General features: G+C 38.4%; 1 protein-coding gene and 1 long non-coding RNA gene across 2 annotated transcripts; one reads left to right on the top strand and one right to left on the bottom strand.

The window, feature by feature from the left end:
* Nucleotides 1–1,571: 1,571 nt before the first annotated feature.
* On the bottom strand, nucleotides 1,572–16,978 carry LOC149732362 (uncharacterized). The gene is made up of 2 exons (XR_016385605.1): nucleotides 16,780–16,978; nucleotides 1,572–2,507 (listed from the first exon to the last, which is right to left on the bottom strand). It is a non-coding gene; the product is annotated as an uncharacterized LOC149732362 (long non-coding RNA).
* LOC149732363 (podocan-like) lies at nucleotides 7,699–16,898 on the top strand. Its single transcript, XM_089883728.1, has 11 exons — nucleotides 7,699–7,873; nucleotides 8,322–8,454; nucleotides 8,708–8,913; nucleotides 10,250–10,446; nucleotides 11,476–11,615; nucleotides 12,051–12,183; nucleotides 13,903–14,045; nucleotides 14,686–14,892; nucleotides 15,426–15,585; nucleotides 15,830–15,965; nucleotides 16,355–16,898. The coding sequence occupies exons 1-11, from the start codon at nucleotides 7,768–7,770 to the stop codon at nucleotides 16,564–16,566; spliced, it is 1,773 nt and encodes a 590-aa protein (XP_089739854.1). The 5' UTR covers nucleotides 7,699–7,767; the 3' UTR covers nucleotides 16,567–16,898.
* Nucleotides 16,979–17,013: the final 35 nt, after the last annotated feature.

Raw genomic sequence — 17,013 nt, 5'->3', positions numbered from 1 at the left:
CATGGTTTTAAACGTTTTCTGTCTTTAAATTGAAACCTGTAGAACTAATCCCACACAATTTTGTGGCCGATATGACAACAGAAACAACTACATCATTAAAATTATGTTTTAGAACTTCTTACATTCTACGATATCCACTGATTTTACCCTTTTGTTTAATTAACTGGGAGCAATTGTTTTAAACATACAAATACTTTTGTTGTCTATTTGACAAATGTGACTAACAGTGTAATTCAGTAAAAAACTAATCTATAAATATTAATAATATTTGAAGCTAATTTGAATAAAATATGTTATTACACAACTGTTTATTTCACTTAATCTTATTTACTTGTTCTGTTATAAATAACACAAACAAACATCACCGAAAGATAATATCTACACTTCATTTCCTGCGTGTGTTCATAACGTCATCAAGTTATTTATATGCACAAGATGACAACCAATGCAAAACGTCTGATATACTAAGTAATATCCATAGCCTTATGCACCTAACATGGTTTGCATTATGCATACATGTAATGAAATACACTGGGTAATATGCGTGAATAGTCATATAGTTACAGACAAACCAAGGATTTCAATCAAATAATAGCAGTAACTTCTAAAAGCACCCTGGTTTTTCCAAATGATAGGCTGTGCCTCTATCAATAACCATACAAATATCACTATTTAACTAATTCTTTCTAAACCTTATACAGGTGTATAAAATATTAAACATAACAGTTTAACAGTCAATGGTCTCTCTGAAACTGTATCATTAACCTAACCAAATAAAATAGTTGTGCGGTCACTTTTAACACTTGGCACAATTTGCTGGTTGAATAAAATAGCTGTGTCGTTGCATAAATTTTAAGAAACACTGCCTTTTTCAGCAGAATTTGTAAAATAAATACTGCACTATTTATGATCTTGTTAAACAAAAGTAAAACATAAAGATAGATAATATTGCTATTGAATTAAAATAAAAGAAAATATACGAGCATATGTCTTTGTTTGTACTGAGAAAATGTATTGTGACACCATATGTCATTAAACAATGATTTTTGCTGCAATGCCATGCAAACAAATTTGACTTTTTTAAGTATGTATTATGTTCAAACAACATGTTCTACTTGTTAATCCTGTACCATTGACAGCTGCCGGTCTATTTTTTCATAAAAATTTGATAATATTTGATAAATAAATTAACAATACGAAATATCGGTTTTGCACGTGCTGTATTTGATCAGAAACTGTCATATTCTTAAGACTTGAATTCGAAAACGTACACCTTCTCAAGTTGTTGGGCCTACACGTTGCAATACCTGACATGCAACTCCAACAACCGGTATAACGAATTGCATCTGCACCTGAGCAGAAATACCGATTTCAGACACTGAAATGTGAAAACTTTTTGAGAATTACCTATTAGAAGGGGAGTACCCTAATATGCGATAGTTTTGGCGATGTCGGTAAAAGAGGGGTGCTTCTTAAAGTTAAATACAGCCAGAGTCGTATAAACACCGAGTAGTCCAACTGCCGTCTATGTGTGTCCAAAATAGAGCAAAAGTGGTGACTTTGACAAAGGGTTTAAACGAACTTGTTAAGTTTTGTTTGTGTTTTCCTATTGTGGGAAGGTGTAAAACAGCTTCTATTTACCTTACCATACATTTTTTAGAAAAAATGTATAAATTTAGCCGCATTAAATGACTAAAATGTTGCAAATCAACCGCTTCTAATTCTAATTTTTGACTTTTTTTGACACAGAAAACAAATAACACATGTTTTTTACATTTTTCAACCTTTAAATTTGTTTTTAGGCCCAAGTTTTTCTGTAATTTACCGAAAAACATACATTTTCCCTATACCTACTGTGTTATTTTGGACCCAAATTGCCGTTCAATTTGTGTTTTACGTAACAATGGGTTGGACTACTCGGTATTTCTATGGCTCTGAATACAGCAACCCTAAATTATCGTGCAACAACAATAAAGTTTATTAAAATATAAACTTCCAAACAAGTTAAAAGGGCATTTATTTTTTGCGCCTGTTACGATTCAAATTATCGACCGTTCAAATTACCAATTTACAAATTGGATCAGAAGCCGTATGTAATTTTTTATATACGGACTCTGGCTCTGATGGTGTGAAGTATAAAAATGCCCTTTCGTCGCGAAAATGTGCAGGTAAGACATCCGAAATCTAAAACCAATTCTTTCAGCTATGAAAACGTCAATATTTTAGCCACTTGGCGGCTAAAGCGCGACAATGTTCAACTATATGGGCGGGCTTACAATTATGATCACTCAGCACCCAAGGTGTTCGTGCATGAAATCCCACGCGTACAAAATTTCTCCACATCAGTAAGCAAACGACAGCCAAATGTCAAAGGCTGTCGCAAAGTTCTGGTAAGCCAAACGACACGTGACAGCCGCGAAAGTGGTGTGTATCCAGCTCGCTATATTGGGACATACCTGTGGCCGCCTCAGCACAGCCCATCCAAATTCAATAAGTAGCTTCGTAATCTGTAAAGCAAACCGCTTAATTTGTATGCGCTGTTAGGGCAAATGGCAGACAGAGTGCAAGGACAGGGTAATTGCCAGTTGCTTATTGAGCAGTTATCTTATCTAATTTGGTTCAAATTCCGTGCTGCGATTGCTCCAAATCTCAGATGTATTAATATATACAGCGAGTGTTTGTGTTTGATAGGCAGGTAAGTAGTCTACAGTTACCGCAAGGAACATATAGCATTTAACTATATACACATTGCAGATTATGCATAAACGTAGCGTTATCAGTGTGTAGTCGCCGGGAACAAGGAACTTCTAACCACAATGTAGACAGGAGGATATACGGTAGTTGGTGTACAAATGCATTCGGTCGTATTACGAATTTGCAACTGACAGATAAAAGAGTCAACAGCTCTACATCTAAAGCAATTCTTTACTTTGGAAATAACGAGAAAACGAAGAATCTGTTAATGCGTGTAAAGCAGCCGCAATTTCTATTCATAGGCCAGAGAAAATTAGCAAGATGTATTGCATCGTTAAAATGGGAAAATTAAGATAAAATAGTTTTTGAGTCAGCTGTGAGCGGCATGCGTTTAAAGGGTTTTTGAGAAACGTAAGCCCAATCTGGTGCGGTAGTGCTTTCTGTTTGCCATGTGCGCAAAATAGCAGCATGTGAGCTAGAAATAAAGCAGGCTTGCTTTGATGACATTGTTTGACGATTTAAGAACAAAATCCCCGGACTTTTAACGCTGGTCTCGATTTGTTGGTCAATGGCGTTACCCTGTGGACACTGCGAGCAGTTAAACAGTGATTTTATATCGTCATCGAATATCCCGTAAAAGTGCTTCCTGCAAAAAGCAATATTTCTGCGTTTCTTCTCTATTTTTTTTTTAAAAAGGACGGCAAAAGGAACATTTCGTATTTAAATTTGGTCTGAAAAGTTTGGCTGCCTTTCAGGCAATGTCATAACATCTGAAATGTACAATTATTAGGAAGAAATTCAGTTTCTTGGAACTACGTAATTCAAACTCCTTTTTATGGGTTTGGGAGATTTGTACTTGTCATACGCCTCAGTCGTTATTATTACCGACGTATATATAAATCATATACGCTCCATCACAACTGTCATATTCTTTAGGCATTGCGGCAAATCTCTGGAAAAAAAAACGGTTTTCGAGTCCAATAAACGGGCGTTGTGTATTTTGTGGGGTCGTCGATAATGCTTGGCAAAACCCTTACATACAAACAAAGACCCGCGTGTTGAAAATAGCTGTACATATTATGTCAGTATGGGTTAAGACATTGAGTCTCGTAGAAGTCGTAAATCCACATTGTACGAGAACCAAAGCGCAAACTTCACGAAGCTGAAACGTAAACTAAACAAGTGGTTACATTCTTTACAGTTCGCTGTACAAAACACGTAGCCGATATATGAATACAAATGAATTCGTGGGCGTTTCATGAAAAGGGACCAATCGCCAGCTCGTAAAACTTTTTGACAGATCTTATTGCCACATTTTATAAAGTAACTGTCCGTTGCGGGAAGCTCGATGGGTGGCAATGCTGTATTGCTTTACGCAGGATTGAGCATCTATATTCTGTAATGATACCTATATCACTATCATAAATTTCTTATAGCGAAAAAACGTCGAATGAGCAGCAAAATACAACACGAACAAAAACGGACCGTTTTAAGTGTTTTTGGGTTCGGATGTTTACGTTAAGGTCGATGCCGCTTTGGACCGCTTGCTATGTTACGTCATACAGCCTCAGGAAGGGGTTCGGTGTACCACCCTTGCCACAGGTGTTACTATGCGGTTCTGCCCTGTAATACCATCTTTAACGGTACACCAGTTAATCCACAAATGCGGTAATTGAGCGCTCCCCTTTACAGTTTTTGGCAGTTTTAAATCGCACAGACATATAGAGTATTAAGAACTATAAAGGACACCGTGCACACAATAGGCACTCGACCCGTCAGCAGAACTGAGCATTCGGTCGCTCCGCCTTTGACCCGTTTTGTTCGCGGGCAAAGAATTCCTTTCTTAGGCAAGGTCACTGTTAATTTAAGGGTTCCCGCATTGTGTAAATAAGACGGTAGTAGAGTGGTTTAAGCTGGCGTAATTAAAAAGCGCTTCTCTTTGTGCCAGCACTCCCGTAAGGCGGACCTAACATATCAAAACAGCGTATCGAGCAGAAACACATGCCGTGCCTAGTTGTTTGGAATCGCGCGTTTAACTTCTAAACCCAACGAATGATTCGAACCAAAATTAACCTCGTTTTCCGGCAACCGGTAGCATTATCTTGTCACTGAAGCGAATTAAAAGCCGGTCAAGCGTTATTGCGTCTGATGTAGCAAGTTATTTCAATAAGCGCTTTTGGCATATTCGTGTGGCGGTAGGCGATTGCGTCATTTTCCAGGTAAAGCATCACGAATGGTATTCGCAGATTTTACTTTGGTAAATATTAACGAATGAGATAAGAATGAGTTGACTTTTAAAATATGCACGACGGTCACGTTGAGCCCAAGAAAACAACTTGAGCAATGTGAAGCGGAAATGGCTTGTTTTGCCACAAACACCACTTTCTGTTTGACATTGTTACGTAACAAACTAGGTTGTCGCGTATAAAACAACATCCATGTTAGTACGATTCCATCGAAGCAAGACCCATAAAATATTGCCGTGGTACACAACTGTATAAATTGGGTGATATTTCAGAATTTAAGCTAAAGGGTAGAGAGATTTCTGAAGGGTCTGAACCCCAGGTTATTTCGGCAATTTTTCAATGTTTAGAAAACTATTCTACGCAAGTCGATCTTGCTCGTTTGCCGAGCCCGACTTACGACCGTAGTTGTTCCGCTTGGCTTAACACGTCACCACGTGACAGGGGGACGGGCGGAAGAAATTGGCCGGAACCGCGGGCTTTAATTTCGGCCGTCGCATCGTTAAGTTCTCGATGCAGTTAAGTTCGTTGTCGGTGCAGGTCAGGTTCAAGAGCAGAGTATGGCAATTCCCAGACATCCCGGATGCGATTAATTGCACCATAGACTTCTTAGGTCAGCGCGAGGTTTAATTTCTCCCAATAAGCAAGTGTAACAGTTAGAGATTTAGGGACCTTTCCGTGTGCACAAATCACAACCTCTTGACGAGTGACTAGTCACGTAAGGATCATATTGCATCTCACACTCAACAACAACCCCCATTTGAGCAGGAATTTGCGCCGCTGTCTGGCATACCAAAAGCTGAGGTTTACCCAACAGTTTGGTGATGAGTGTTGCCAAGTAATCCGCGACGGATTTGGGTGTTGGATAAATCATTAGGGCTTGTTTACCAGATCTCTGCAGGCGGTCGCAGCACTTCTTAATATCTGTTTTAGGTCAAGCACCTGCTGCTAGTTTGTGAGCAGTGCTGGTTCATATAGGAGTGTTTTTCTTTCTGCTGCTATGTAACGGAGCAAACAAGCTTGAAGTATGTCGTAAATAACGCAGCAGATATTATGATCGTTAAATTTTTTAATATTGCGTAGTAGCTAGCAGATTTACCTACAGTTTGTGAACATCGGGCGTAAAGCGTAAATTCTGCGGGAATTTGGATCGAATAACTCGGCGGTGCTTCAAACCCGAGCGTCGGATGCTAGTATCAAAGACAGCATTGTCAGCACGCAACTTGCGTCTAAAGTTACAGGTTCGATAAATTGTCCCACGTCGTAGCCGTGTTTTAAAATGAGGAACGTGTCATCAAACGCCCAATTCAGCTTCACCTCGGGGCTAAATTACCGCCCTGCTAAACGAGTTATTTCCGTGCGGCCGTATAACGATCGTATTTCGAACACATACAAACACCGGTAAGGATTACGAGACCCCAAGTTTATGTAACAGTTTCAGTAGCGGAAACTGTGCCAGATATTTAAAAGATATGAAATTACACGGCGTCGCTGCTATTAACAATGCGGCTTGAAAATTCGCGATGTCAACTTCAATAGATTTTGTAAATGGACAGCTGAAATCACGGGAAATCATAAGTTACACAAAAATCCAGCTACCCGAAATAAATGCTATCGTTGGCCCTATTTAACTTGGATGAATTGGCTGCGCAGCAAAAACTTACGTCTAAGACCTTAAAACCAGCATAGTGACGGTCGATTTACATCTGCCGAGCATGAACGTACCACGGAACATGTTTGGTCAAGTTAAATGGCGCATACCGGGATTTTGCTTGTGCGAGGGCCGTATTTATATGGCTTATGGCTGCAAGGCAAGTACTTTGTGTGTTTAGCAGCGTATGCAAACATCGCATTGTTAATACGGATGGCCAAGTCGGATTTGCGTCGTCCAGGACCATTCTTTGCTGTGTGGTTAGGCTGCGGATCTGAAACTAATGCTAGGTCGAAAGGCGAGCTAGTTTATCCCACGTATCTATGTAATAACATTGTGGCAGTGTTAGAATGAGTCGGATTCTTTTAAGCCCTTGACAAAATATCTTTAGATTCCACGGAACAAAACTTTGAACTAGACAATTTGATAGCAAATTGAAATCTATGAAGTGGTGAAATTTGTTTATGAAGATATCATAAGATGAAATTGAAATCCCAGCTCATAGCGGTTGAAATTGGTTTGGGATTAAAGCTGCAGCAAACAGAGCCACACACGACGCTTAGTTTGACTGACAAGGTTATCAGTTGTCTGCAGAATGGCCCTTGAAGTTTGCAGAACTTCTCACCAGCTCTAACCCGAGCTAGGTTGTAAACTTTAAATCGTCGTCTTATCAGATGAATTAGCACGACTGAGAATGCTATGAGGGTTACGTCGTTGATTTAGGCGTGAAAACATTTTCAATGTAGTCGTAAAACGTGCTGGTCAGCAGGTTAAACACTTTCGACATTTGATACGCCCATCATAGCAAATGGTATCATTTTAAAGTGAAACCTTATCGTAATCCAACACACTACTGTTAAGCTATTCAATACGGAAGAAGCGTTATCAAGACGCTATTGTTACGTAATAGTTACGCAACAATACCATGTGTATTCCACGCGGTCTAGTAGTCTCGATTTCCTCTCGAACAAACTATTATCTGCTCGACTTTAATCCGCATCTATTTATCGATAAACCGGTTAAAACCGAAAATAACCGGCTGGTGGTTTATTTTGAGCAAAACGCATATGAAATGGTACCAATTCTGAGCCTTAACCCACCAAACACTACCCTATCCAATTACAGATCTTGCGTAGTTTATTTTATTCAATTGTGCTGTGTTTTAAATTTTCGCGCCAAATGGAAAAGTACTGTTACGTCACAATGTGTGCATTTTTGTGGGCCACCGCCTTAGCCAGCTACAAAGTTGGAAGCCAAACTGAATACCAACGACTCGTTTTTAAAGGTAAGTAAGAAACTAGTCGCAATCGGCTTTGGATAACTGCCAAACAGTACAGCTGAACAACATAACCCTTTATATTCAAAAAGATGACCAAGGCCGGTCGGGCGTTTGCAGGGGTTAAATTTATGCGGTCCTGGCGCCGGAAGAATTAAAGGGCATTACACCAGACTATAGAAGTAGTAACCTTGTTTGTTCCGGGTGCGTACACCAAAACAAGGCGAACGTGTTCTGCACGGTAACAAATGCAATACAACGAACAATCTGCGCTACCACATTGATCAAGTCCATTTTTATGAGAGAGTTTATGTTTATAAAGCACTGGTTTTCCGGTCATTTTTAATGCAAACGTTACACCCCAAATGCATGGAACGATTTTATCTCAAACGTTTCGGTTCAAAAACCAAAACCATCTTCATTGATGTCCAAAGTTGTTGTTTTTTGAATTTTTTAGGTGATGGTTTGGCCTGCCCAGATTCCTGTCATTGTTCGTCACCAGAAAGAGTCGATTGCAGCGAAGCCGATCTGCAGTTTGTGCCAAGTAATATCTCGGGCAGTACAGTTTACCTCATTCTCACTAACAACAAGTAAGCGGAAACTTTACCGCCTTATTCTGATAGCTGCCGCAGTTTAAAAATACGAATGCGTTTGACAAACTTGATGAACTTTTAAGAAATGCACTGCTTTTCTATTAAGACCCATGTATCGAAATTAGTTAAATGTAATTGAGTTATCAAACCGCAAACCATCTCGTGTTCATTTCGATCAAAGGCTTTCCGTGTATTTACCTAGAGCGTACTTTCCAATAGTTTAATTTCAGAAAGCAATTTGCGGTTTTAGATTGGAAGCTTTATCCTCCGAGTGTTTCACTGAATGCCCGCTCGTTCAAACATTGGATTTACAGTGGAACATGATATCGGAAGAGGGACTCCCCCCGAGCACGTTTGCCCCGCTAAGCAACTTGTACCACCTGATCCTATCAAACAATAGACTTCGCAAAGTGCCGGCCGGTTTGCCGGATTCTCTTTTAACGCTCCATTTAGCAGGTTTGTTTCTACATAGCCAACCCATAGCGTGACGTTTACGTTTGCGGCGCGTCAGAAAAATTGCTTTTCTGGCCAGAGAAGTAAGGAACAAGTCGGTGACGTAACCAAGTACCCTTGGATGTCGTATCGGTGTTGTTTTACGTGTGCATTAAGATCGGCATTTTAACTGTGTGTATGTGTTTATAACAGCGATCTGATAGTAACACAGGTCAAAGCGTTTGACTTTTGGCATCAACAATAGTCTAGCGCTGCAGACCGTGCGGTAATACTATACATCATATTTATATTAAACTTCTTGGCTGCCGTCTAGCCTTGCAATTAAGCAGTCGCGCAGGCCATTTATACCCGTGCACTCCCGTCTTTGCAGCGTTTACAGCGTGTTATCCATGTTTTTATAAAGACGGCCATATGTAAGCTAAAGTACGGTTGCTGGATTTGGGGTATGCTAACCAAATTACCAATCCTCGCTTGCCAAAACTTTAGTTCACGTTCGTTCCATAGTAAACGCAAACTGCCACATACAGGTATAGTAGCGACACGTCTCTTGTTGCGTCGACATAAATACCAGGAATACTAAACCCGCAGAGAAAAATCAGGATATTTTTTCTTTAAATACCAAACTTATATTTCTCTCGGTGAATTGCACAGGCAATTTAAGCTGCCAGTCAGTTTTGACATTCCACACGACCGCGATTATTATTCGAACCAACAACCTACGTTTCCACTTTATCGTAAAAGCGGATCTCCCTGCAAGTTGCTGAAATATGCTTGTCGGGCTATTCACTTGATGCGCCATACATTTAAACGAAATTCTGGCGAAATACGATCAGGTGTACTGGGATGAAAGTATGTTGAAAATGCGGTGAAATATGCCAATCTTAACTGACTAAAAGCAATCGGCTTTGTGTACACCATAAGCTACCACGTCATTTAGATTCTAAATAAAACTTAAAGTATGAGGCTTGCGTCGTTGATTTACGCATGAAAACATCTTTAATGAAGTTGTAAAACGTAGATACTGGTCAGCAGGTTAAACACTTTTGACATTTTGTACGCCCATCATAACACATGGTATTATTTTGAAGTGAACCCTTCTGATTTTATAAATATATACAAATCGCAAGGTTACGGTTTGTACATGTTTTAAATCGTTACGGCTTGTACATATTTACATTTTGGGTAAGTTTGAGTAATAATAATCATTAAATACGTTCAAAAATCACCAAAAATTTTCAAAACAGATATTTACCAAAAATTCGCTACTATGTTTTATTCTAACGCGTAAAAAAACATGCACCGAATATCATTCAACTTTGTGATATTTTTGCACTTACAGGAAACGAAATAAAGCGAATAGACCCGGCAGCTCTGGCCTTGAAGTCCCAACTACGGAATCTTTATCTTCACAACAACCGTCTTGCAGATGACGGAATACGGCGCGGAATTTTCCGCAGTCTTCGAAAACTGGTGGAAATGACTTTATCAAGCAACCAAATCACCCGAATGCCTTTGATTCCGGATTCCGCGGAAATGGTAAAGAAATTAGATATATCGCACCCCGAATCTCGACTTAACTTTGTCTAATGGCGTGTCGGAATTTTGCTATCCGGCAAATACATTACGTTTTTCATAAACCGGATATCTTGGTGCTCGGATTCGTTTAAAATAATTATACCCGTTAGTAAATAATGGTTTTGTCACGAAAAACGTTATCTTCTTTTTATTTTGATGGTATAAAATAAGAGAGAAAGTTGTTAGGTGTTCCCTTTGAAAACGAGGTAAAATTACATAACCTTTCAACCTTTGTCAGAACTATATCAATATACAAAGGTATAAGCTGCTTTGAAAGACTCAACCATCGCTGAAATTTCGCCAAAGGTCTAACAAAATATTTTCTTAACTACAGAAACTAACCAAAGCTATAGTTGCGGATTTTAAATCTTCTTACCCGCCACACGAGGTATAAATAATATATAGTAGGGTGGGGGAAGATGGGACACCTTTTCGTTTAGTTTTCTCTTTCCATTTGGTAGTAAATAAAGAACATTCAATGAATTATAAACCATATCCTCACGACTTCCACAGACCGTTGTTAATTGTTTAAAACAAGATCAGGCTATTTGGATATTAGGTATTAAAGGTGTCCCATCTTCCCCCACCCTACTATAGTAGGGTGGAGAAAGATAGAAGACCGTTTCATTCTATTTTCTCGTTCCATTTGGTATTTAAAACAAAAGATTCATAAAATCGTATTCTTACTACTTCAACCATAGCAGACCGTTGTTAATTGTTTAAAAGCCATCAGGATATTTGAATGTTATATGTGCTACAGCTGTCCCATCTTTTTCCGCCCTACTGTATAACATAGACAATAAATATATAGCAGGGTGGGGGGAGATGGGACACCTTTTCGTTCTAGTTTCTCGATCCATTTAGTAAAAAACAAAAAAGATTTAAAGAATTTTAAAATCGTATCCTGGCGATTCCCATAGACCATTGTTAATTGTTTAAAACACAATGGACAATAAATACCACGGGAAACATACAAATAAATCTTATCAGGTTTATCTACAAAACAACAGTCTACAAGAGTTACCACCGGGAACCTTTCGGCATAAACGAAATGTTCGTGTCCTTTTCCTGCAGCGAAACAACATTTCAAGCGATGGAATAAAACGAAAATCGTTTGCTGGACTTCGTGGGTAAGATTAAAACAACTAGGAACAGTAAATGCTGTTATAATTTGTTTATTTTCCTTCGTGATGCATTTTTGTACAAGGGCACATTTCGTCGTACCAAGTGCTTATAGTTGCCCACAATACGTTTTTGTCTAGCAGCGACACATTTTGCTATAACAAATACTTTTTTTTATGGTAACGGATAGTGCGATTTAGCAACACCACGTAGCATTAAAGTAGCCGCAAAGTATACACTGCCAAACCTAGAAACCAACGATCTTCCGATTTCTAGTTAAACCGGCAAATTTTAGTATAAAGTACTACAGATTTTCCACGTCGGTATTACTACGAGTTACACACCAGCGAGCACATATAGCTATTTCGCGTTATCTTGAGCGGTTTACCGACAACTCGTTGAATGATGCATTAAACAACTTAGTTCTCCATACATCATTACAGGGTCGAGTACCTCGACCTATCAAGGAACAGTCTGCGGGAAATACCGCATCATCTTCCCCGCAGTTTGAACCGACTTCACCTCGAAGGAAACGAAATAACCAGAGTTTCACGAAACGCAACGAGCAGACTCAAAGTAAGTGAAGCTAGGTTGTTATATTTGGGGCTGTATGGCAAATGAATCTATAAGTGCTTGCTGGTTATTAGTGTGTTTTGCATAACATACAGAAATCGTGCCGTTTTATAACTTAAACGCGCAGCGTTCATTTTTTTAGTAAAAAATATCAATATTCAACGTTTTTTAATGATTTACGAGTTAAATCTAAACAAATTTAAGGTTCATACACCATCATTTTTTCATTTACCACCTAAACCAAAATCAAACCTGACAATTCATGGTTATTTACAAAAAAAAACGAAAAGATCTATATTGTTTTTATTCTGAAGGGCGTAAGTGGCGTGTGTCTACGAGATAAGACGGTCACTTAATCAAGTCACTTATAGGTTCGGTGAAGCATTATCAAGGCTGCGTTTGTACTTTTTGTAACTTAATCACCCTGTAAGTTTGGGTGGCGGACACATTAATGACTAATATTACGATAAACGCTTCTTTTAAACCAATCGATCCGGAATTTATGTCTTCGAAATGTTTTAAAGTACAACATGCCAGACTTTACAACCGAGTTATAGTAGTTTTCAAGGTCTCAGGTGGCAGTGGTAGTTTTTACTCGCGAGGCTTTAATCGATTTTTGACCCTGCTATTGTGTATGGATAAATAAACTCAAAATTGATTTATATTCTTGAATTTGTAATACACACACACACTGATGCTATCAAATCTTCCGGCCTTGCATCAAATAATTAATCAACTGATGCATTGGCGATTGATTCGATTTCCGAAAAGAGAGAGTAATTAAAAGTCGGTTTTAAAATGCAAAAAAATACCACTTCACACAAAAGCTAAGCATAACGTGTACCTCACTTTTAGCGTTTTTTGGTAAAATTTTAAACATAGCAGCACCGACGGTTTACAATTAAAAGTAGGAGTTATTGTCCAAGCTCGTCTTTAAATTACTATAAGCCTTATCCTTGCAATCTCGAATACCACGTACCATGACAAAACAAAAGCAAAACGGTGCGTCAGTAGTATATCACAACTTTCAGGCACGATAATAAAGAATGCAATTTATGCAAGCAGTGGAATTGACTGACGTTCGTAATGTTCACTTCAATAGTTTTGTCCGATGATACAGCGCTTGTCGGCAAGCGCATTATAATCGCATTAGAGTTCCTGCTAAATTGGGCAGTCTGTTATGTTCAAAAGAAATCTCTAGTCTCTGTAGATTGATGGTCGATTACAGAAGAAAAAATATACTTTCTTATCACTCAGCGTATACCTCCCTTTGATATAATGCCAGCTATAACAAGGGCTTTATACTATGAGGCGTTAAGAACATGTTATGCATATTGCTTGTCAAGAAAAGTAAACAGCCTTTTATTGGCGGCTGATCTACGAATTTTCTCCGAAAATATTGGCAAAGTTTTTGGCTAGCGTTTAAATTTCTGATACGCGTAACCACTGGGCAATAACAAAGTTAATCCATATAATTTACCCTTTAAACAATGCTCGGTATTGTACTACCTTATACACAAGTCACAAAGTACCAATATCTTGATAATGATCGTCCAAACTATGACGCATTACTAGTCCCGATATTAAAGGCAGATTAAAATTACCTATCTCAAAGGACTGGCAAACTTTAGATGCTTATTTCTCCGTACACAATGGAGATTTAATCAGAGTATTTTTGCAGACACATTTAGATACTTTTTAAACTTATTTTTAATGACTTAGAAACTGAAGTATTTGCTGCTGCATCAAAACAATATTCGGTCGGGTGGAATTGAAAGCGGAGCGTTGCGTAACCTACACAACCTACACACTCTACGGATGTTCGGAAACCATCTTACAGAAATACCAGAACCACTACCAAAAAGGTATAAAGTTTTACTGCTACATTCTATTCCAAACGGGTGAGGCCCAGCAGCGTGACACGCCCTGGGCCCTGGGATTTAGACCATAGTTGACCCATTACCCAATGTTTTATTGCTATATACTGGGAACAAAAAAAAAATATATATATATATATTGAGATGGAAAAACACATTACTTTACAGTACTGGTATAACAACGTACAGGCAGAAATAAACATTTTGTCTTTGTTCCAAAGAACCGAATATATTGATTATTTACTGTTGTCTAATTATGTCTAAAACTAAATTTGTATTGGCTGGCATATATGCACAACGCGCAGGTAGGGTATATAATGCGTGTTGCTTAACAAAGGGGGTATATACAGCTTAAAAGTACACAGGTGTGTTGATGTAACCTTTTACGAAGCATGTCACCTTTACACCGATATAATCTACAAGTTTCAGCATAGGCGAAAATGGCGACAGTGTTTTAATGTTTGTGTTTTAAACAATTAACACTGGTCTATTGGAGACACGAGGATACGGTTTTATAATTCTTTGAGTGTTCTTTCATTACTACCAAATGGGACGAGAAACTAGAATAAAAAGGTGTTCCTTTTTACCCCAACGTACTGTATTAGTATTAATGCAATTTCTTATACAGGATACATTGTCTTATTCTACTAAACAACAAGATCAGATCGATCAGCAACAAAGTTTTCCAACATACGAGGAGCCTTCAAGAGTTGGACTTGCGGTATAATAAACTGACCAACAAGCGAATTGCAAGGGGAACATTCAGAAAACTGAAATCGGCGAACCGAATTGACTTGTCCGGGAATCAGCTGCGTGCAGTGCCAGGTCTACCGAGGTAAGATGATTGACAGGCGGTGTTTGTAAAGTGATTCTTAAGATTTATTAAACTTTACACCCTTTCCACGCTCCGTGTTTTGATAAATGATTCACTCATCAGCACATACGACAGGTGCAATGTTCCGAGCAATTTTAAATGCATTATACGAAAAAAATATTGACATAAGCTTCAATGCATTAAGATGAGCACGATCAAAAATGAGAAGATTTTATGCACCTTTTTATCCAGGAAATTATTTCATTCATTTTGATCTTGTCGTTTGTTTAATTTTCGTGCACATTTCTCAATTTCCCGACCTATAATTATTTGCGCTTTAACACGACAAATTCTTCGTTAACTGTCATCAGCTTCGCGTCTTAAAATAATGGCTGACGTAACCGTAACTGTGTACACGCAGATTAGTATCAGGTGGCGGATAAACCGATAGGCGTCATTTAGCCAGGCCAGCAAATAGATTTCGCGGCGTAAAAGGCTCACAACAATATAGCCATGCGCCTTAACACAACAGATAACTATTTTGTGCCCCACAGAAACGTGACGACTCTGCTACTTAATCGAAACCAAATAAAAAAGATACCCCTACGAGCATTTTCAAGAATGCCATATCTGAAACAATTAGGAATGTCCGACAATCGTATTCGAAGTGAAGGAATTCCATTGAACGCTTTCAAAATGAACACAAATATACAGGTAAGGCTAATATAGTCACCAAACTTGAGCGTGTTGGTCCTATGCGTATAGAACACACGATCAATATGGACAGTTCAGTATACAATACAACAAACGCAAGTGCAAGCTCACATGTGTATATGCAACGGGAGGTCTACTCCATTCAAAATACAAGCCGCCGAGGGTATACTACACTGTTAAATTTTTAGTTCTATCAAATTGATTTACCGAATATGATACACTTATGTAACTTAGATATTTATAGGTTTTAGATTTAAGCAGCAACGAACTTGTGAGGTTACCACGGTTTTTTCCACCTAATGTTGAATATCTTTACCTCCAAAACAACAAGATTACCGAAATTCGAAAGATGGCGTTTTTCTCCGCTCCAAAATTAAAAGGTATAGACATGTTACATATTTTACAGTTTGTGTTACACTTAAATATTATGTTGTTGCGACTTTTCATCTAAAAGCACAACTGACTGAAATTTACACAAAACGTCACTTATTTAAAAAAAAGTTGTCAGTTTCAAGGGAAAAGCACAAATTGAAACGCGCACTTTTCCTGCCCTAGGCACATCTAACGCGTGCCGCACACGGTAACGATTAATGATTTTGCCCACCTATGAGCACTAAACACAAGGCAATGTTATACACTAGCATTCAAACTAAATAAATTAGCAATAAAATTTTCTTCCAAGAGATGCGAAATCTGTTGCATGTGAAATTTACTTCGGTATGTATGGCTTATGCCGAGAATTTTAACATTGTGTGTGAACACATTATAGGTATCTTTCTACAAGACAACTTACTACTGCCAGAGACCGTGTTCCGCTCGGCATTTACAGGCCTTAAAAGTTTACACAGGGTTGAAATTTCATGGCGACCGCTGGAGCCGAATGCAAGTAATGCGAAAACGCTCAATCGAAAAAAGCGGGACAATGCGCTTCCTAAAATGACTGTTTTTCGACAATACAAACGAAGAAGACGCGTAAACTAATTTGTACCTGTACATTTTGTAAGTTTGCAATGAATATATGCTTTGTGTAATTCTTGTAAATTGCGATTTAACTAACCGGGCTTGTCCTATGCTGCGGACCACTTCAGCAATATGTCGTTATCCGAAATTACCCTATTACGTTTTTTTATACGAATATCTTTTTACAGATAATTTATCCTAAGTCTTTAGCAGTGCTAGGACAAAGCTACTCACGTTGTATAAGATGTACTGTATGTTGAGCTCCTGTTCCTTTTCGTTCTTTTTTTATTCTTCTTGCCAGATCTATGACGTATTTGTGTGATTTCACTGCAAATATATTCACAATTTAAATCACCACGTTTGGTGCTTAAGGACTTAACTATTGGCCTAGTTGTATACCAACAAAGTCTTTGTTATTAGTAGTTACAAGTAAAATATTATATCACCCACCTCTAGTGTAAAATCATC

Source organism: Ciona robusta, chromosome 8 (genome assembly GCF_009617815.1).
Source record: "Ciona robusta chromosome 8, ASM961781v2".
Classification (NCBI taxonomy): Eukaryota; Metazoa; Chordata; class Ascidiacea; order Phlebobranchia; family Cionidae; genus Ciona; species Ciona robusta.
Note: the sequence above shows the minus strand (reverse complement) of the source record. Positions and strands in the feature narration are given on the sequence as shown.